The sequence below is a fragment of the Passer montanus genome, unplaced genomic scaffold (assembly GCF_014805655.1).
Source record: "Passer montanus isolate IOZ18808 unplaced genomic scaffold, ASM1480565v1 scaffold120, whole genome shotgun sequence".
Taxonomy (NCBI): domain Eukaryota; kingdom Metazoa; phylum Chordata; class Aves; order Passeriformes; family Passeridae; genus Passer; species Passer montanus.
The window spans coordinates 102,278-123,443 of NW_024358723.1; the positions used below are offsets into that span (position 1 = coordinate 102,278).

At 59.3% G+C, this 21,166-nt stretch overlaps 2 protein-coding genes across 3 annotated transcripts in view; both read left to right on the top strand.

Moving 5' to 3' along the window:
* The window catches only part of TRIM9 (tripartite motif containing 9), a 61,770-nt gene extending 55,300 nt beyond the window's left edge, over nt 1-6,470 (top strand). Inside the window, exons 9-13 of the mRNA XM_039698110.1 lie at nt 515-538; nt 1,563-1,866; nt 2,496-2,658; nt 4,834-5,010; nt 5,049-6,470. Coding sequence (XP_039554044.1) covers nt 515-538; nt 1,563-1,866; nt 2,496-2,658; nt 4,834-4,896 — 554 coding nt within the window. The 3' untranslated portion in view covers nt 4,897-5,010; nt 5,049-6,470. The remainder of the gene's footprint in view (nt 1-514; nt 539-1,562; nt 1,867-2,495; nt 2,659-4,833; nt 5,011-5,048) is intronic.
* A 1,453-nt stretch (nt 6,471-7,923) lies between these two features.
* Nucleotides 7,924-21,114, top strand: PYGL (glycogen phosphorylase L). Of its 2 annotated transcripts, none has more exons than XM_039698083.1 (21): nt 7,924-7,971; nt 9,163-9,415; nt 10,802-10,903; nt 12,218-12,296; nt 12,489-12,592; nt 13,151-13,282; nt 13,861-13,972; nt 14,049-14,131; nt 15,017-15,160; nt 15,285-15,377; nt 15,580-15,726; nt 16,298-16,461; nt 16,563-16,677; nt 17,271-17,372; nt 17,447-17,594; nt 17,672-17,730; nt 18,393-18,534; nt 18,649-18,856; nt 18,936-19,070; nt 20,195-20,261; nt 20,734-21,114. In XM_039698083.1, exons 2-21 carry the CDS (start codon nt 9,173-9,175, stop codon nt 20,920-20,922), a joined length of 2,568 nt encoding a protein of 855 aa, XP_039554017.1. In that variant the 5' UTR covers nt 7,924-7,971; nt 9,163-9,172; the 3' UTR covers nt 20,923-21,114. The 2 variants fall into 2 exon arrangements, with proteins under 2 accessions (XP_039554017.1, XP_039554016.1); XM_039698082.1 differs by lacking the exon at nt 7,924-7,971 and adding an exon at nt 8,034-8,170.
* Nucleotides 21,115-21,166: the final 52 nt, after the last annotated feature.

Here is a 21,166-nt window from a genome sequence, read left to right on the forward strand (position 1 = left end):
CAGGTGCCCAGAGCAGCTGTGGCTGCCCCTGGATCCCTGGCAGTGCCCAAGGCCAGCTTGGAGCAACCTGGATAGTGGAAGGAGCCCCTGCCCATGGCAGTGGGTGGAACAGGATGAATTTTCAAATCCCTTCCAACCCAAACCATTCCATGATTCTCAGTGCACATCCCTGCTCATTAAGGCACTTGAACGTGGGCCAAATGCCATGGATGCAATTAGCCCCTTTGCAGCTAATTAAAGCAAGGTGGCTGCTGCTTGCCTGTCCTCTTCAGACCGTCTGCAGGGCCAATCCTGCTCATTCTCCTGCAGCCCTGTGGGATTCCCTCCTCACCCTGCACCCTCCCACAGCCCCAGCCCATCCTTGCGCCTCTCGCCCCACCTTGATGCAAAATGCCGACAGATCCACGCTCTGGCTGGAGTCACAGACAAGCAGGAATGGTTTCTCCTTCTCTCCCCTACCCAACCTGACGTGCTGTTTTCTCTCCCGCATGCCTCTCCCTGGGAATGATCACAGTTGACATTAAAAAAATGGTGGCAGGTACGGCCCGGCCGTGCGCGGCGCGGGGAGCGCGGGGCGGCCGCGTGCATGGCAGCTGTCCTGTCAAACCTTCCAATAAACACTGAATCAGTCTCACCCGAGTGGTTTTCTTCTTCAAGCCGCCAGAGTGTTCTGTTGGATGTGTCAGTTCACATTTTCAGCTGGAGGAGACCGCCTGGGGAACCGGGCTGGTGGCTTGTGAATGACTCGCTGTCCCTCTGTGTTGTCGAGGACGTGGCACTGTGTCTGTCAGACCAAGTCCTGTGCATTTAAACCAGCAGCCCTACAGAATCCTGGAAGTTTTGGGGCGTTTTCCAGCCTTCCCATGAGTTCTTGTCTTAGGTGTGGCTCATTGCTTGGCAGGGAGGTTTCTTTGTGTGACTCAGTAAATGAAGACCTTTGTGTGTGCTTTTGGTTCCCAAAAACAGCCCTTAAATACACACAGAGTTTATCTGCTGATCCTCAGTTCCCTTCCCACACTGATCTGACTCTGCAAACTAATAACACTCAGTCCTGAGAGTAAGTTACATTCCAGGCCAGGCTGGACAGGGCTTGGAGCAACCTGGGATAGTGGAAGGTGTCCCTGCCACAGCAGGTGTTGGAACAAGATGGGCTTTAAGATCCCTTCCAACCCAAACCCTTCCACGATTCCATAATTCTGTTAGAGCCTGGAGACCTGGTGACCATCACACCTCCTGCAAGGGCCAAATTTTAGGAGGCCTTGAGGATCCTGCAGGCTCACGAGCTGAGACACTGGGAACCATGGAGCAGCGAGAGCGAAACTCCTGCAAGTCCTGGCCATAAAACCTCAGGCACACTGGCAGCTGCAGCCACAGGAGCTCAGAGCATCCCTCCTCCGTGGTGGAAGTTGTCTCTCTGTGGTGGAAGCTGTCCCTCCCTGGTGGAAGCTGTCCCTCCGTGGTGGAAGCTCCGTGTCCTGCATGCAGCATGCCCTGTCCGTGTCGCTCCCCGCGGCCCCGGCGCGTCCCCACCGCGCTAACCCCGCCTTGTTTGTGTGTTCCAGTTGCTTGGTTTTCTTTCGACCCCTCCTCTGCCCACGCTGACATCATCTTTTCCAATGACAACCTGACTGTCACCTGCAACAGCTACGATGACAGGGTGGTGCTGGGCAAGACGGGCTTTTCCAAAGGGCTGCACTACTGGGAGCTGTCGATCGACCGCTACGACAACCACCCCGACCCGGCCTTCGGCGTGGCCCGCATCGACGTCCTCAAGGATGCCATGCTGGGCAAGGACGACAAGGCCTGGGCCATGTACGTGGACAACAACCGCAGCTGGTTCATGCACAACAACTCCCACACCAACAGGTAGGTGGGCAGGCATGGGAGCTTCCCCCCGGACACCACAAAGAGCCTGTGGCTTTGAGAGTGGCACCTGCAGGTGTCCCCGGGGAGGGTGACAGCAATCGTGGTTGTCTCTGTTGGAGGATGTGACCTTCCCCCAGTGGGGATCAGGCTCTGCATGTGGGTGCTGCCTTGTTCCAGTATTGCTTCCCTACCCCACCACTTTTTCTATGCTGACTCTTGCTGTTGGCATCCCCTTCCCAGTAACAGCCAAACCCTTGCAACTCCTGCAGCAGCATTTGCCTTGATCCCTGAGCCACTGCTCACGTTCCACGTGGGACTGGGGAGAGCCTGGGGTCACCTTCCTGCAGCCCTGAGGGCCGCTCCCTGGTGGATCAGCAGGTTTTGGGGTGGCTTTGCTCCACAGCTCCACGTGCTTTCCCCCGTGGTTGTGTGGCTGTAGCTGCTCTCAGGGTGGCTTTTCCTTGGGGACACAAGGCAAGAGGCGAGCAGCTCCACGGGAGGGCAGAGGAGGAGGCTCCCAGGGAGTGATGAGCATGGCTGGGATGGGAGCCTGGCTCCTGGGTGAGCTGTGTTCACATCATCAGCCCTTGAGCTCCACGGCCTGATCCAGGAGCCTTCTCCTCCCACAGAACCGAGGGCGGGATCACCAAAGGCGCCACGGTGGGAGTGCTGCTGGATTTGACCAGGAGGACTCTGACCTTCTCCATCAACGAGGACCAGCAAGGGCCTGTGGCCTTCGAGAACCTGGAGGGCCTCTTCTTCCCCGCCGTCAGCCTCAACAGGAACGTGCAGGTACGGGCTTGGTCGGGCTCTCTGGAGCAGGGGGTGGCATTCCCAGCAGGGGGAAGGGGTGACCCTGCTGTCACACTCCCACTGCAGTGGTTGCTGCTCAGCAGCAGGAGCAGGAGGGTTCTTGTGCAGCAGGAGTGGCTTGGAAGGAGCTAAACTTGCACCCCAAGCTACCTGTGAGTCTCCCAAATCAGGACAGGCCTCTCTGTAGCCTCGCTGCCTGCTCCAGGTTCCTCCCTCAGGGCTGCTGAAGCACCAGGGAGGTTCCCCAGCCCTCCCTGGGGTGGGGTTTGATAACTGTGTTTGTGGTGCTCCCTCCCAAGAGCCTCACCAGCTCCTACAGCTCTCCCAGGTCCTGGATGGCAGCATCAGCAGGGAGAAGGGCACCTTTCAAAGCCTGTTTGCCTCTGGGACATTTCAAACCCCTCTTCTCTCCCTCTCTCCAAGCTCTCAGCTCTCCTGAACCTCCCCAAGCAGTGCCACCCTGGGGCAATCTGGTATTTCCATCTTTCATTTCCCTTCTCACTGGCCACATCCCTGCTATGCTCTGTCCCAGGGAATCCTGCACACCCTGGCTTTGGCACATCCCCCTGGCACTGCCTGCACCTCCAGCCCTGCACAAGTGCCCAGGCACACCCAAGGACACGTTGCACGTGAGGGATCATCTCAGGGTGCCCAGCATTTTGGCAGGGTCTTCTACAGTGGGTGTCAGACCTGGAGAGGGACTTTAGAACAGAGCCTGGAGTGACAGGAGCAGTGGGAATGGCTTCCCAAAGGGCAGGAGGAGATGGGATATTGGGAAGAAATTCTGCCCTGGGAGGGTGGGCAGGCCCTGGCCCAGGGTGCCCAGAGCAGCTGTGGCTGCCCCTGGATCCCTGGAAGTGTCCAAGGCCAGGCTGGACAGGGCTTGGAGCAGCCTGGGATGGTGGAAGGGGTCCCTGCCATGGCAGGGGTGGGATGGGATGGGTTTTGAGGTCACTTCCAACCCAAACCATTCTGGGATTTTATGATCCCCTCTGTGCAGGGGCAGAGGCACCAAGTGGCCTCTGTAAATTAGGGATCCATTAGGATTAGGACATGGTGTGCCTTATCCATCAGGATCCAGGGCTTGCTGCACTGTCACCAAGGCAGTGACAGTTTTCCAGCAGCACTGGGACAAAGATGTGTTGGGACCATCCCAGACTTTGGGAGCATCCTTGCTGAATTTTCCCACCCCAAGGGTCTCACTGGCATCTGTCTGGCTCGGAGAAGGGCTGGGAAATGTTTAATTAGGAAACACTAATGAAGCCCATGTTGTCTGTGCTGGGTTTGGAAGTGCTGTATTAATTTGGTGAGGTAAAAACATCCTGCTGAGTGCTGGGTTTAACTCCTGCCTCAGTCCTCCACACAGCCATAAGGGACAAGGCATCTCTGGAGCCCCTTGGCTTTGTGAGCTCCCTGAAGGCAGAGCCTAAATCCCCTGACAACACAGAAATCCCTTGGGATGCTGATAAAAGGCTGCTAATTAAGCCAAGCCATTTATTATGCTTTTCCAGAGGTATGTGCCTAATTGAAAACAACTCTAATTAGGAGGAAAATCTCTATTTTAGACAGTTTTCTTCAAATCTGTACCTGAAGGGGGAAATGCTGCTGCTGCAATAAAAGGAGGAATTTGCTCTCCTCCCAAATGAAAGCATTTGTGGGGGGAACAGAATCTCACCAGTGCCTGTGTGAGCATGGCCCTGCTCATCAACACCCTGATGCTGCTCAGCTTCCCCACCAGCAATCAGCCCTCCACTGTCCCTGTCCCCTCTCTGTCCCCATCCCCACTCAGCTCAGGGGCTTCTCCAAGATCTCCTCTAATGTCTTCACTGTCCTTCAGGCCCCTCCATCCCCTCTTGTCCATCTCACCTGCACAAAGACCCAGCTCGTGCCGTGTCCCACCTCTCTGGCAGCCAGCTGTGGGATTTGTACACAGCCAGCTGGGAATATCTGGGGCTTGGCACCAGCAGTCCCAGCTCGCTCCAGCAGCACAGAAAAGTGAGGAGCCACACTTCTGGGGACACCTGCATCTCCGCTCACATCCTGCCTGTCCCCAGCGCTGCTCCTGCCCTCTCTGGGGACAGTGTGCCAGCTGCCACGCCACGGGCTGTCCCAGCAGGCACACCGGGACACAGCTGAGGCTGTCTCTCCCCGCAGGTGACGCTGCACACCGGGCTGCCGGTGCCCGAGTTCTACGCTTCGCGCTCGGCCATGCCCTGAGGACGCTCCCGGAGCCGGCTGCCTCTTCTCGGGATGAGAGGAGCCAGCCCGTTCCCTCCTGCAGGACACGGCTGGCCTGCCCAGCTGCCGGGTCCCTGCCCAGCTGCCGGGTCCCTGCCCAGCTGCCGGCTCCCTGCCCAGCTGCCGGCTCCCTGCCCAGCCTCTGGCCGGAGATGGGGAGGAAGATGAGGAAGGAAGATGCCGGCTCTGGGCCCCTCCGCTCCCCGGCCCCGCGCTGTCCTGTGTGTGTGCGCTTCGCTCTTTAGCTCTCCTTGGCTGATGAAGTACCTAGGTAGCCTGAGCTGTTTCTCCTGTGTCTGCTTTTAGGTTTGGTTTTCCTGGTTTGAGTTGGGGTTTTGGGGGAGGGGGGCAGTTCTGGCTCGCTTTCCCCGCCCGTGGGGCCAGCCCGAGGGCCCCCACCACGGGAACGCTTCCGCCCACGCCAGCCTGGTTACTTTGCAGGATTCTTTCTTTCCCCTGTGGCCTTTCTTGCAGAGCACCCTCGGTCATGTGTAGAGGTGGGTCCTGGATTACCAGTCAGTCTCCATGTCCTTACCAAAACTCTGTCCCGTGTCCCCCTGGGGCGCCTCTGCGGGGCAGGGGGTGGCCGTCCTGTCCCCAGGCGCTCCGGGTGCTGGCAGGCCCTTGGTCGGGTGCTGAATGCCCACGGGGGGCTCTCCAGGGGCCCCCCACACCTCGGTGCCAGCACACGCGCCACAGCCATAGACCGGAGAGCCCTCGCCCGGCTCTCTGGAGATTAGTGTTTATTTTTTTATAGTCGCCATATAAACCTAGCCTTAAATTCAACTGATAGTGTCCTTCCAATCACCGGAGAATTTGTTCTGCAGTGAGGGTCTGACAGAGAGCCCGGGGGTGGGGATGGGATGGGATGGGATGGGATGGGATGGGATGGGATGGGATGGGATGGGATGGGGAGGAAGGAGAGCTGGCCACAGCCCTGCCACGCACTCAGGAACGGCAGCAGCTCCCGTGGGCCGCCATCCCCTGCTGGACTTTCTGGTAATCCAGAGGCAGGAGAGGACCCCGAGGCGAGAGCGCCTGCGTGCGCTGTCCCCGGCTTCGCTCTGCGCTCCCCGCGGAGCCGGCACGGGCAGCGGGATCGCTCCCAGGCCGCAGCTCCGGGCGGGATGCCACGGGAGCGCCGGCCCGGCAGAAAGACAAGTGTAAATAGCCCATTCCCTCCCAGCGTGCCCTCCTCCAGGCCAGTCCTGTACATGCCCTCGTTGCTCTAGCGTTAGGTTTTCCTAATTTATTGGATGGGTGCTATCTCGTTGACTCCCGCCGAGGAGTTCCCCCCAGCTGCCGGGGAGCCGTGTTGCGGGACAACGCCGGGCAGCTCCTTGGTGGACCCCTGAGGAGCCCCTGTGGCCGGCTCACCCGGGGCTCCTCTCCCAGCCGTCCTCCCCCGTTCTTTAGGGTGTTCATGGTGCTTCTTAGAGTCCCAGTGATCGTAAGACGTCGTCCCCCCGTTGCGCGATGGTAGCTGCACACAGCCGCTGTACTGACCACAAGTGTCACGTTTGCCGTTCTAATAAAGGACTTTTACCAGAGAAGGGCAGAGCTCCCAGAGCATCTCTGTGCTTCGCTTCCCGTGCCGTCCCTGCTGGTGCACATCCCTCTCTGTCCTTGGCCAGAGGCAGCAGCAGGGATCGCACAGAACGCGGTCAGTGGGAGGGAGAGGGCCATGGGAGCAGCTGGAAGGAGGAATTCTTGGCTCTGAGGCCCTGGCACTGGTTGCCCAGAGAAGCTGTGGCTGCCCCTGGATCCCTGGAAGGAGGGAGGAATGACCCAGGCTGGATACAGAGCACCATCTCCCCAGGGAGATGAAACAGAGGCAAAATTCTAAGGGATCAGTGGAGGGGGAGCCATTTCCAAGGGAACAGTGTGGAGAGTGCTCCCAGGGCCGTGAGAAGGACTCGCTGCTGGGGTATCAGGGCCTGCTCTGTTCTCCCAGAGTGACTCAGGAGAGGTTTTCAGTGTGCAGCCTCTGAGCTCATCATGGGCTCCAGTCCAGGGCTAAAGAAGAAAATGCTAATGCATGAAGTGCATCTCAGAAGGATGCTTGTTCCTTCCAGAGTGGGAATGTGCCCAGAACACCGGAGGTACAGGAAACTGCATCTTCCCTGCAGCATGTAAAACCAGCCTGTAAGTCATGTACAGCACGGGGAACAGCCCAGGGCCAGAGCATCTGTGCCAGTGGGACAAGGGGGAATGGTTTCATACTGACAGAGGAGACATTTAGATGAGGTATTGGGAATCAAATCTTCCTTGTGAGGGTGGTGAGGCCCTGGCACAGCTTGCCCTGTAGCTGCCCCATTCCTGGGAGTGCCCAAAGCCAGGCTGGACAGGGCCTGGAGCAACCTGGGCTAGTGGAAGGTGTCCCTGCCCATGGCACCGGGTGGAACTGGATGATCTTTAAGCTCTTTTCCAACCCAAACCATTCCATGATTCTGTTACTCTCTGGGTGGAAGCCAGTGCATGGGTGTAATCTAATCTAATCCTGCCCTCTGGCACTGTGAAGCCATTTCCCCATCCTGTCACTCCAGGTGTTCCTCCAAAGTCCCTCTTCAGCTCTCCTGAGGCCCTTTTAGGCCCTGTCAGGGCTGTCTGAGCTCTCCCTGGGGCCTTCTCCTCTCCAGGGGAACATTCCCAGCTCTCCCAGCCTGGCTCCAGCCCTTGCAGCAGCTCCAGGACCTCCTCTGGACTCGCTCCAGCAGCTCCTCCTGACGTTGGACCCCAGGGCTCGATGGGGTCTCACCTGAGCGGGGCAGAGCAGCACAATCCCACTTCCTTGCCTTGCTGCCCACCCTGCTGGGGATGAGGCCAGGGAAAACAGCCTGGAAAGCCTGCGGGGCCATGGCTGGAGGAGGAGGAGGAGGATAAGGAGGAGGGGGAGGAGAAAGTGCTGCGTTGGAAGCTCATATCGGATATTTTCGCCCTTGGGAGGAACCGGAGGCAGGGCAGGGCAGGGTCCTTGGGGCAGCCGGTGCGGGTGGCAGCCGGGAAAAGCCATCCCACGCCATTCCCAGAGGGACTGCGGGCAGGCAGAGAACAGTGAGGAGACGGGGGGGAAAGGGAGGGGGCCGGGAAGTGCTGCGGGGGACAGCCGGGCAGGAAGGGGCCGCGACACGGGGACAGGACCAGAGGGGTGGGACACCTGGGACACGTAACACAGGGACACGGCGATGGATCGTGACGCGGGGGGACACAGCACGACCCTTTCCGGGTTTTCCCGACGGGAAGCACCTTCCTCGTACGTGCTCCGGGAGAGGCTGTCCGGCGGGCGGGGCCGTGCCGTGCTGGGGCGGTCCGTGCCAGGGGCGGCGCTCCGGGGATGCGCTGCGCTCCGCTCCGCCCTGCGGGTGCGCCCGGGGGGCTCCTGCCCTGCCCCGGCCCCTCCTCGGCACCTGCCCCGGCACCCCCCTTGCACATCCCCCCGCGGGCCCCGTTTTGCGCATCCCTCTGAGACCCCCAGCATCCCCCCTCTGTGCCCCTGCGAGTTCTTCCTGTCTTTTGCGCACCCCTCTGTCCATACCCGGGGTGCCCCTCCCTTGGCACGCTCCTCTGTGACCCTCGGGGTCCCCCATTTGCACACCCCTCAGTGACCCAGCCAAGGGGCGGTCCCCGGGACACCCCCCGGCCACGTTCCTGGAGTGCCCCCTTTGCGCTTCCCTCCGTCCATCCCCGGGATTTCCCCCCCTTTGCACCCCGCTCCGTCCATCCCCGGGATTCCTCCCTTGTGCATCCCCCTCTATCCATCCCCGGGGTCCCCCCCTTTGCACCCCGCTCCGTCCATCCCCGGGATTCCCCCCTTTTGCACCCAATTTGTCCATCCCCAGGAGGATCCCCGGCTTTGCACCCCTCTCTGTCCATCCTCTAAGATCTCCCCCCTTTGCACCCCCTCTGTCCATCCCCAGGATTCCCCCCCTTGTGCACCCCCTTTGTCCATCCTTGGGATTCCCCCCCTGTGCACCCCACTCCGTCCATCCCCGGGATCTCCCCCTTGTGCATCCCCCTCCATCTATCCCCGGGATTCCCCCCCTGTGCATCCCCTCTGTCCCTCCTCGGGGTCCCCCCTTCGTCCCCCGGTGGCGGCCGCCGCTCCCGCCCCGCTGGTGGGCGGCCCTTGGCGGGGCCCGTCCCCTCCCGTCCCCTCCCGGGGCGGTGCCAGCGCGGGGCGGAGGCGGAACGCGGCTCCGGAGCCCAGCCCGAGTGTCCGTGTGCCCCCTCCCCGTGTCCCCGCAGCCCCGCCGCGATGTCGCGGCCGCTGTCGGACCAGGAGCGGCGGAAGCAGATCAGCATCCGCGGCATCGTGGGCGCGGAGAGCGTGGCCGAGCTCAAGCGGGGCTTCAACCGGCACCTGCACTTCACCCTGGTCAAGGACCGCAATGTGGCCACCCCACGCGATTACTACTTCGCGCTGGCCCACACCGTGCGGGATCACCTGGTGGGGCGCTGGATCCGCACGCAGCAGTACTACTACGAGAAGGATCCCAAGGTGGGAGCGGTGGGATGTGGGGGGAGCCCCTCCGTGCAGGGCGGGGTGTGGGAGCCCCCCACGGAGGGTCCCGGCTTGGGGCTGCCGTGGGAGCCCCGTGGATGGGAGCGCTCCCTCCGCGCTGCAATGGAGGGATTGGCGGGGTTCGGTTTTTCGTGGATTTAGGGCTGTTCCGGGAACTTTTCCGAGAGGAGGGACTGGACTTTACCAAGCGAGGCCACTGTCCTTTGCTCTGCAAAACAAACAGAGCCCGGCTCGGCCGGCAGCGGGGTGCAGGGCATGGGAACGCCGTTTGTTGTCCCGCGGCGCCGGCGTGGGTGCTGTCTACCAAAACCAACTCCAAAGCCTTCCCGGGGGAATTATTGGAAAGGCTTAAAGGCACCCGAAGCCAACCGCAAGCAGGTCTTGTTCAACACGAGCGATGCCAAGCGTGAGCGATCCGGTTTGTGCAGGAGTTGCCGCGCTGCTGCTCGTCCCGCTGCCCTGCTCCGGGCTCTGCCGCGGGGGGATTAAGCCCTAATCCCCCTCCTGACACCTGGGCGTCCCTGTCGGCACCAATTTCCTCCCTGCCAGCGCCTCGCTGGGGCCGTGCCAGCCGCGGTAGCTCAGCGCTGCCCCGTGTTCTGTAGGGCTGAGGAAAAGGAGCCTCCAGCAGGGTTTGGGGCTGGGGCTCTCCCGTGCGAGCCGGGTGCTGCTGCCTGGGGTCGCTGCTCCCGGCTCTGCTGGAGTCAAACCAGTAAATCCCAGTGGATCCTGCCCAGCACATCCTGCCCGTGACAGGAGCGGTGGAACGAGGCGATCTTTGTGCTCCATCCCGACCCGACCCAAACCATTTCAGGATTCTATCCCACCTCCAATCCCCGCCCGACCCCGCAGGTCCTGGGGAAAGCTGTGGAGTCAGCGACTTCCCCCAGCCTAAATCCTTCCTTAAAACCTGCCGGTGCTGACGCCGGGGCTTACACAAGGCCGGACCGGCCGCATCCGTGTCAGCGGCAGTGTCCCCTGCTGTCCCCCATGTCCCCACAGCCACCGGCAGCTCGCTCGGTTTTCCGGTGGCTTTGCAGCCCGGAGTGACATTAGGAAACGGCTCCTCTTTACAGTTTAACTTGGTGCTGCCACCGTCGTGGAGCTGTCCCCGCCCTGGGACAGGGCAGCGGGGCTTGTCCAAGGGGAACAGCCTCCTCCCGGTTTGGGAAGGAGCAGGAGAGCAGGGCAGGGGCTGCAGGGCCACCCGGGAGCCACAAGCCTGGAATTCCTGGTTCAAGCCACCCTGCTCTGTTGAAGCTGGGCTTTTTTCCTGTTTGTTTTTGGGATATCACACCACAGCTCCAGAGGAGCCTCCTCCAGCCCTGGGCACGGTGACCACGGGGTGCTTTTCTCTTCCAGAGGATTTATTACCTCTCCCTGGAATTCTACATGGGGCGGACGCTGCAGAACACGATGATTAACCTGGGGCTGCAGAACGCCTGTGACGAGGCTGTCTACCAGGTGAGCATCCCACGAGGACCTGCCCTGGGAGGGATCCCTGTTTTCCAGCTCCTGGGAATGTCCATGTTTCCTACATTGGCTTTAAACTGCTCCCTGAGCCACGGGGGATGGCTTAGGGAATAAAGGCTGCTCCAGAGCCTGCCCTTGAAAGGCCTGGAGCTGCCCAGCCTGGCTGCTGTGTCCTGGGGAAGGCAGCAGGATCCTGGAAGGACCCTGGTGGTTCTGTGGGTGAGGCTGTTCATGTCCATGATCAGTGGCAGGGAGGAATAAAACCTTGAATTAAGCCCAGCTGGGTGCTGGCACCAGGTGGCACTGGGGTTATCAAAGGGTTTTGGGTGGCTCCTTTTGTCCCCACCCTGTCACCTCTTGTGTTGAACATCATCAGATGTGGCCAGAGTGGTTGCACAAGGGCAGGAACAACTTTTGTGCAAACACTGCAAAGGAGAGGAAGTTATTTTTAGGGGGGTTTAAATTTTTTATCCCCACTTGCTGCGACCAGGGAACATCAGGGCAGGGAAATGGACCAAAGGTCTCCACCTGAGCTCCCCAAGGAGTTTTGCATAGGCAAAACCACTTCCTCCTACAGCATCCTGGGCTGGGAAAATTAAATTTCCATGGAAAAGGGGTGTAGATGCTTCTCACCCTCAAGGGTGATGCCTGCAGTTGGGAGGAAGGGCACCTGGGTGCCTGTTCCAGAGGATGGAGGTGCTGAGGGAGCAGGAACACAGCACTTGGATCCTGTTCCCAAGGGACTGGGGTGCTGGGAGAGCAGGAAGGTGGCACCCAGGTGCCTTCCCCCAGGAATAGGGGTGCTGGGGGTGCAGGAATATTCCATCTGGTGGCTGCCTCAAGGAATAGGGGGTTCTGGAACAGGCAGGGAACAGGAACCTGGTGCCTGCCCCTGCAGGACTGTAGCCATGGAGAGAGGGAGCAGGCCTGGGAATAAGCTCTTAGAGCCCTTGGAAATGTCTGGAACCCCAAGGGCAGCACCCTGGTTATAGTTTGGTGCCAGCCACCCCCAGATCTTGCCCATGGCGAGGTCAAGGGTGTGAGTGTCCCTTGTAAAGCCTGGTAGAGTGACCTTAAACATGGGAGATGGCCCCTGCCATGGCACAGAGACACAGCTGAGCGGGACAGCAGCTGCTTTGGGTTCAAATCACAGCTCCCACCTGCACAGATGGGTCTTGTGGAATTAGGTGCCTTTCCAGCCCTCCTGGAGCCCACCTGCAAGGGATTGTGTGCCAACAATGCCCCCCCTCTGTGGGGCTGGGCACCCTGACAGTCTCCAGCCCCTCTCCTTTTTCCCATCTGTAGCTCGGGCTGGACATGGAAGAGCTGGAGGAAATCGAGGAGGATGCTGGGCTGGGCAACGGGGGTCTGGGCAGGCTGGCAGGTGAGTGACCCCCCCAGGTGGTGGGCACATCCCTGAGGGCTTCACATCCCCTGGGGGAAGTTCCTGATCCTGGCGGTTTCTGCTCCAGCCTTTCCAGCGAGGTGCTGGGAGGCTGCTGGCCCTGGCTCCTGTCCCCTGGGGCTTGTGGCTGTCCCAGGGCTCCCAGCTCCCTCTCTCCTCTCTCCTGGGCAGCCTGCTTCCTGGACTCCATGGCCACGCTGGGGCTGGCAGCCTACGGCTACGGCATCCGCTACGAGTACGGCATCTTCAACCAGAAGATCCGGGATGGGTGGCAGGTAGGGCTGGAGATGTGTGGCCCTCGCTGTCCCCTGCCACAGCTGGAGCCCCACATTCACCTCCTCCCCCTTAGACTGGGGGGTACAGACACTTCTCCTCAGCTCAGAGGCTGCTGCTGCTGTGATATTTAAAATTTAACAGATATTTTTGTGAACAAATGTCACTTCTTACCCCAGTGCAAGCTCACAGCTCCATCCCTTGTCCCAAGGCCCTTGCTCAGGGCCACCTCAAGAGCTGCTCCACGGCTGCCTGGAGTGGGTGAGGATGGAGCAGTTGTGTTCCTCTTGTGGAAGAGGCTGGTTTGGAAATGCAACATCAGCAGTGCACCTTGGGCTTGTCCCCATCCCCACGGAAGGCACAGACACGCCAGAGTTCAGGGTGGTGCCTCCAGGCTGACCCTGCTGTGCCAAAATCCAGCTTTGGGGTGGATACACTGAGAGCATCCTCCCCCTGGCCATGAGCAGAGCCTTTCCCAGCCATCCTGGCCCAGCCATCCTGCAGGTGGGGGGAGCCCCAGGGCTGGGTGGCCCTGTCACTGCTGCGTGTCCCTCTGGCAGGTGGAAGAGGCTGATGACTGGCTCAGGCATGGCAATCCCTGGGAGAAGGCCCGTCCTGAGTACATGCTGCCCGTGCACTTCTACGGCCGCGTGGAGCACTCTGCCTCTGGGGCCAAGTGGATCGACACCCAGGTAAGGGCTGGGGACAGGAATGTCCCTTGCATGGCTTGTCCTGTCATTTGGGGGGTTCTCCCTGGCTGGCTGCACCCCAGGGATGAGTCCTGCGGAATCTCTGCCAGGAAGGTTGGGCTGGGATGGAAAAGGCAGTGGTGGGGAGGAGGTGGACATGGGGATGAGGACAGATTTGGCTGCTCCTCATCTGCAGCCAAGCTCTCCATCCCTGGACGTGTCCAAGGCCAGGTTGGATGGAGCTTGGAGGAATCTGCTCCAGTGGGAAGTGTCCCTGTCCATGGCAGGGGGGTTGGAACAAGATGGACTTTAAGTTCCCTTCCAAACCAAACCATTCTGGAATTCTACAAAATACCAAAAGCAGCTCCAGCAGGGATAAATTAAACCTAATTTAAGCTGCTCCTGACCTTTGCAAGCCCTGAGCACTTCTGCCAAACACCAGAGCCAGAGGGGTGTCCCCATGCAGGGGTACCAAGGACGACACCACCCTGAGCTCAGCCCTGAGCAGGAGGTCCTGTGGGACAGGAGGGGGAGCATGGGGGGATCCCAGCCCAATTCCAGCTGCCCTGGGGATGTCACAGGTGGTGCTGGCACTGCCCTACGACACGCCCGTGCCCGGCTACATGAACAACACGGTCAACACCATGCGCCTGTGGTCGGCCCGCGCCCCCAACGACTTCAACCTGCGCGACTGTGAGTGGGAGCTGGGCACGGTGGGGAGGGCTGGGGGGGTCCCACGCCCACCTCACCCTCTGCTCCTGCTCCCCAGTCAACGTCGGGGACTACATCCAGGCCGTGCTGGACAGGAACCTGGCGGAGAACATCTCCCGGGTGCTCTACCCCAACGACAACGTGAGTCCTGCTCTTCTAGGGGGTCTTTTGGGGGTGGATAAAGAGTGTCCAGGTGGAGGGGGAAAGGGAGCAGCTCCTCACTCCAGAGATGTTTTGAGTTGTGTTTCAAGCTGCCTGCAGTGCTTGGATGAGGGTTGATGCCTCTCACCAGGATGAGTCCTTTGCCTAGAGCGAGTGGGGATGAGCAGGCCCTGCTGCAGAAACACTCCTTGAATCCCAGAATATAATGTGAAGGCAAACTGCTGAATGCTGCCGCTGTTACCCTGGTGGCCCTTTGCAACCCGGGACCAGAGGCTGTGCCTCAAATTGCTGTTTACACCCCAGCCCTCTTGCTCTGGGAGTTCCTGCCGAGCTGGCACAGAGATGTGGTGGGACACACAACCCTTCCCTAGCCACAAACCAAGGGGAAAAAAAGGGAAGCTCTCCTTGTTCTGCCTCCTGTTTGAGGCAGGTCCTGATAGTGTTTTTCCTATTTAATCCTCCTCCAGCCTTCCCAGCTGGTGAGGAGAGCTGGGGGCACTGCAGCTCCAGTGGTGAGATTATCTCCTGCAGCTTTTCCTTTGCAGACCAGCAAGTTGATGTGTTTTGCTGCATGAATAGTGGTGAAATCCTTGTCTTGGAAATAGCTCCTGTAGCTTCCCTTCCCATTGTCCTGGTACCTTTCCTTGCAGCCAAAAAGTTGAAACCACTGAGAACAGGTTTTGACAGTGCTCAGCTGGGATTTAACCTGTTTGTACCAGCACATCCCAAACCCTTGTGCTGGAATCTGGGAAGCAGGAAGAGCTTGGGATGTGGGGGAAGCACACCCTGGGAAAACCTTCCCCCAGGAAGTGCAGTGCAGGAATCCTGCAGGAATCCTGCAGTTCCCTGCTCCTCTGCCCACAGTTCTTCGAAGGCAAGGAGCTGAGGCTGAAGCAGGAGTACTTTGTCGTGGCTGCCACCCTCCAGGACATCATCCGCCGCTTCAAAGCGTCCAAATTCGGGAGCACGGACAGCGTCCGCACCGTGTTTGATTCCTTCCCAGACCAGGTACGAGCCACGGCTGCTCCCACCTCTGCCTTGGAGCTTGTTTCAACACCTCCCAGAGCACGCAGATGTTTGTAGGCCCTCCGTGGGGTTCCCAGTGTCCCCACGTGCCACCCTGCTCTCGCAGGTTGCCATCCAGCTGAATGACACGCACCCCGCCATGGCCATCCCTGAGCTGATGAGGATTTTTGTGGACATCGAGAAGCTGCCATGGGATAAGGTAGGGACACCCCACCTGGTCTCCTCCACCTGCACCCAGTGGTGGAGGAGCTGGTTTTGTGGCTGCTGGGAATGGTGTGGAGCAGTCAGGCTGGGTTTAACTGGTGTGGACTGGGAGGAGCTGGCTGGGCTGTGCTGCTGGGAGGACCAAGGGTGGGTTCTGGCACTTGAGGTGTGACTGAGCGCTGGCTCTTCCCTGCCAGGCCTGGGACATCACCAAAAGGACCTTTGCCTACACCAACCACACGGTGCTTCCTGAGGCCCTGGAGCGCTGGCCTGTGGACCTGGTGGAGAAGCTGCTCCCCAGGCACCTGCAGATCATCTACGAGATCAACCAGAGACACCTGGATGTGAGTGCCTGGGAGCCTGCTCCCGAGGGGGGAACAGGGATGTACTGTCAGGATGAGGGGCACGCACAAACTGGTGATGGTGGGTGTGGGGCTGGGGGATTCCAACTGCTATTTTGGGAAGTTGATGTGTAGGAGAGCCCTTTCCCACCAGCACATTGCCATCCTGCAGTTAGTGACTGTTGAGAGGCTTCACCCATTGCTTCAGGGACTGGAGAGCTGGCATTTCTTTGCTTCCTAAGTGCTAAATTCATCCTGGGAAAGATGATATCGGGAGTGGTTTGACATCCTGGTCTGGCAGCACAAGGCTTTTGCCAACATGGCCTCACTGGCCAAGTGTGTGTCCCCAGACCCCTCTGTGTGGCAGCTTGGGGGATCCTTCTATCCAGAGACATCCGTGCTGAGAAAGGGCACCCTTTGGAGGGAGTTTGCACCACCTCAACAGAGTAAAAGCCACTGCTCTGGCTGGTGTCAGATCCGCTGGGGACATTGCCATGGCCCCTCCTCGTAAGCCACGGGGTGGGACATCCCTCAGTGCCACCACCTCTCACCACCTGGCTGGCTCCCCCGGCAGCACATCGCGTCCCTGTTCCCTAACGACGTGGACCGGCTGCGGAGGATGTCCCTGATCGAGGAGGGGGACACCAAGAGGATCAACATGGCCCACCTCTGCATCGTGGGCTCCCACGCCGTCAACGGCGTGGCCAAGATCCACTCCGAGATCGTCAAGACTCAAGTGTGAGTGAGGGGAGGGCGGTGCTGCTGGGTCACCCTGGCCTGGGAAGGGGTGGTGGTGCCGGGTGGGCAAGGCTGGAGCTGTGCCATCCTCACCCTCGCAGATTCGAGGACTTTGCGGAGCTGGAGCCGGAGAAGTTCCAGAACAAGACCAACGGGATCACCCCGCGGCGCTGGCTCCTGCTCTGCAACCCGGGGCTGGCCGAGCTCATCGCGGAGGTAGCGGCCCCTGAGCCTTCCCTGCTGAGCCCAGGCTGCCCTGGGAACCTCAGCCATTCCCATCTTCGGGATGCGTGAGGAGGTCGGGGTCGAGGGAGGGGACTCAGCCCTGGGGTCTCCAACAGCAGAAGGGTGTGGAGCTGCTGGAGCAAGTCCAAAGGAGGCCATGGAGATGCTCCTGACTCCACCTGGCTGGGAGTGTTCAGCCTGGAGAAGGCTCCAGGGAGACCTTAGAGCCCCTTCAAGTGTCTAAAGGGGCACCAGGAGAGCTGGAGAGGGATTTTGGAGAAGGGATGGAGGGACAGGAGAAGGAGGAATGGATGTAGACTGACAGAGGACAGGGTTTCATGGGATATTGGAAAGAAATCCTTCCCTGTGAGGGTGGTGAGGCCCTGGCACAGGCTGCCCAGAGCAGCTGTGGCTGCCCCTGGATCCCTGGAAGTGTCCAAGGCCAGGTTGGACAGGGCTTGGAGCACCCTGGGCTAGTGGAAGGTGTCTCAGCCTGTGGCAGGGGGTTGGAAGTGGATGATGTTCAAGATCTCCTCCATCCCAAACCATCCCACCATCAGCACGTGCCCTTGCTCCTGTTGCAGAAAATCGGGGAAGACTACGTGCGGGACCTGAGCCAGCTGACCAAGCTGCACAAGTTTGTGGACGACGACCTCTTCATCCGGGAGGTGGCCAAAGTGAAGCAGGTGAGGGGCAGGGGCAGCAGGGGGAGCAGGTCTGGTGTTGCCCGGGGGCTGACATGGTCCCTGCCCTGGCCCAGGAGAACAAGGTGAAGTTTGCGCTGTACCTGGAGAAGGAGTACAAGGTGAAGATCAACCCTTCCTCCATGTTCGACGTGCACGTGAAGAGGATCCACGAGTACAAGCGGCAGCTGATGAACTGCCTGCACATCATCACCATGTACAACCGTAAGGCAGCGTGCCCCGAGGGGACAGGGGCACCCCCTGTGCCCCATATCCCACAGTAACCCTGCTGTTTCCTCCAGGAATCAGGAGGGATCCTGCAAAGCTCTTTGTGCCCAGGACAGTGATCATTGGGGGCAAGGTAAGTTGGGTCAGGAGTTTTAGAGATTTTTTTGGAGGAAGTCCTTGGAAGTGTCCTGGGCAATGTGGGTGCAGATGTCTCATGGGGCCACATCTCTGCAGCTCCCTGACAGGAGGGTGCAGCTGGCAGGGGTCAGTCCCTTCTTCCAGGGAGAAAGGGACGTGACAGAGGAAATGGCCTCAAGCTGTGCCAAGGGAGGTTTAGATGGGATATTAAGAAAAATGTCTTCATCAAAAGGGTGGTCAGGCATTGGAACAGCTGCCCAGGGCAGTGGTGCAGTCCTCATCCCTGGAGGAAGTTAAAAGACGTGTGGATATGGCACTTGGGGACATGGGTCAGTGGTGGCCTTGACAGTGGAGGGGGAATGGTTGGATTCAAGGGCTTTTCCAACTTAAACAATTCCATGATTCCATGTTGTTAAGTCCACAAAGTTACCCCAAAAAGCACTGGAGTAGCACTGGTGCTTCAACCCAAGCAAGTTTGGGTGGGGTTAGGAGAACCATCTGCTGTCTATGGTCATGGAAGCCCCCAGAAATGTTGTGGTGTAACACGTGGTGATGGGAACAGGGATAAACAGGTTCTTCCCTGGACACTGGGAGCTGCGTGTGCCTCACCTGCCCCTGGCACCAGCCCTCCTGGCTCACCTGTGGCTTTTCCCCCAGGCTGCCCCGGGATACCACATGGCTAAAATGATCATCAAGCTCATTAACGCCGTGGCTCAGGTGGTGAACAACGACCCCGTGGTGGGCAGCAAGCTGAAGGTCATCTTCCTGGAGAACTACAGGGTGTCCCTGGCAGAGAAAGGTACCTTGGGTGGGACATGCTGTGGGGAGGGGGTGTCCCTCCATCCCGTGGTCCTTCAGCAGGAAACAAACCCAGAGCTGGTCACCACGAGCCCCCGGTGTGTTTTGTTGGCAGTGATCCCCGCGACCGACCTGTCGGAGCAGATCTCCACGGCGGGCACCGAGGCCTCGGGGACAGGCAACATGAAGTTCATGCTGAACGGGGCTCTGACCATCGGCACCATGGATGGAGCCAACGTGGAGATGGCCGAGGAGGCTGGAGAGGAAAACCTGTTCATCTTCGGCATGAGGGTGGAGGATGTCACGGAGCTGGACAGGAGAGGGTGAGGGCTGGGGGTGCCACAGGGCTGCCACCTCAGGTACCCGGGCAGCAGCACCGTTTTATGGCCTCCTTCCCTCCAGGTACAACGCCCAGCTCTACTACGACCGGCTCCCCGAGCTGAAGCAGGCTGTGGACCAGATTAAAAGTGGCTTCTTCTCCCCAAAAGAGCCCAACCTCTTCAGCGATGTGGTCAACATGCTCTTCCACCATGACAGGTGAGGTGCTGGGGTACCATCCATCCCCTGGGCTGGGACCACGCTGCACGGGGATGATGCTCCTCAGGCAAGGATTCTCCCTGGATGGCCATTGTCACATTACTGCCTTCGGGTGCACAGCCCTTCCAGATGATCTGAGGCATCTCGAGGGCTTTCCTGGCCAGAGCACTGGTCAGCCATGGGCATTGGGATTGGAGAAATGCTTTCACTGCATTTCCCTCCCAGGGCACCCAGGGTTCTTTACCAACAAGGCTTGAGGTGAGATGATTTAGCCAGAGGCTTTGTGTTGGAGGACGCCTGTCAGAGACGGGATTAGATCGATGTCTGGAGCGTTTTTGGGGTTCTTGGAACCCCTCTGTGTGTGTGGGGCTGCGCCGTGCCCAGAGCCCTCAGCCTGGCAGAGCTGTCAATCATGGCACCTTGGTGCGTGAGGCTGTGCTAACCGAGCCTCTGATTGGTCGAGCTGCCGATCAATCACACTGAGAGCAGCACTAACCAGCCTCTGATTGGCCGAGCGACCAGAAGTCCCGCCTAGAGGCGGGCCCATGAAGGGCCGCGGGTATAAAAGGAGCTGGGGGCGTTATGGCCGACTTTGCCCTGACATCTTCCTTGGGGTTTCTGCCTCACCCACGCTGGAGCTCAGCAGTCGGTGGCTGTGTGGTTTTTTCTGTACCTTTTCCTTTTTTCTCTCTCTCCCTCCTTCTCTTAATCCTTTCACGGAGCTTTATGGTAACATAACATCTTAAGGTTTTAAAGGTTTCCCAGTTAAATAGGCTAAGCAAATGCTAAATAAATCCTAAGTAAATGCTGAATACTAAATTAATGCTAAGTAATGCTATGATAAGTGGCTTTACATTGAATTCAACATTGTATTTACTTTGAATACAGTGTTGTATATTTTGCCAAAGTTCCCTTAATTTGCTCTGTTTTTGCAAGTAGACTTCTGTGTGTTTTTTACCTCTTGAGAGTATCTGGTGGGGATTTCTCCTTTGCACCAAAACGGAGCAAAGGAACCTTAAGTTTAACCCCTGGATTTAAGGTCTGGGGTGTGACAACACCTCGGATCAGGCATCCTGCATTCCTATTTCTCCTGCTCTTGACTCCTCCTTTCTTTGCTGCTGCAGGTTCAAAGTGTTTGCCGACTACGAGGCTTATGTCAAGTGCCAGGAGAAGGTCAGCGAGCTGTACCTGGTGAGTGCCAGCCCGGGGACAGGGCAGGGAGCTGTGCTGGGACACAGCATCCCCTCCCGGAGAAGGAACACGCTGGAGATGGGGCTGCTCTCATCCCAGGGCATCACTTGGGGCCAACCCCACCCTGGAGAAAAGGAGACTCGGAGGTGACTCTGCAGCTCCCTGAAAGGTGGCCGTGCCCAGCTGGGGTTGGCCTCCTTCTGCAGGCAGCACTGGCAGAACCAGGGGAATCAGCCTCAAGTTGTGCCAAGGGCAACAGAGGCTGGATATTAGGAAAATTTTTTCATGGAAAGAGTGATAAAGTTGTGGAATGGCTGCCCAGGGAGGTGGTGCAGTCCCCATCCCTGGGGGTGTTTAACAAAGCCTGGATGTGGCACTGGGGGCCAGGGCTGGGCTGAGCTGTTGGGGCTGGGCTGGACTCCGTGATCCTGAAGCTCTCTCCCAACCCGCTGATCCCGTGGATTCCTCGCAGAACTCCAAGGCCTGGACCAAGATGGTCATCAGGAACATCGCGGCGGCCGGCAAGTTCTCCAGCGACCGCACCATCAAGGAGTACGCGCGGGACATCTGGCACGTGGAGCCCTCGGACCTGAAGATCCCCCCGCCCAACGAGCCCCGGGACGCGGGGCAGGACAAGACCCCCAACGGCACGGCGGCCTAGGGGCCGGCGCCGCCAGCGCTGTACAATTCCCTGCTGTCTCAGTCTCTGTCTCTGCTGCTGCTGCTGGCTTTCCCCAGGGGTGGGCACGAGGGGAGGGGTTTTTATAACGCCAAGTGTCGTGTGTGGGAAGCGAAAGCACGTCGCCCTGTTGCTTGCATTAGGTGGTAACAATAAAAAAAAAGTGCCACTGGAGTCTAACGGAGCCTGAAGTTAGGGTTGGGATTGCTTCCGGCAGTGCTGATGC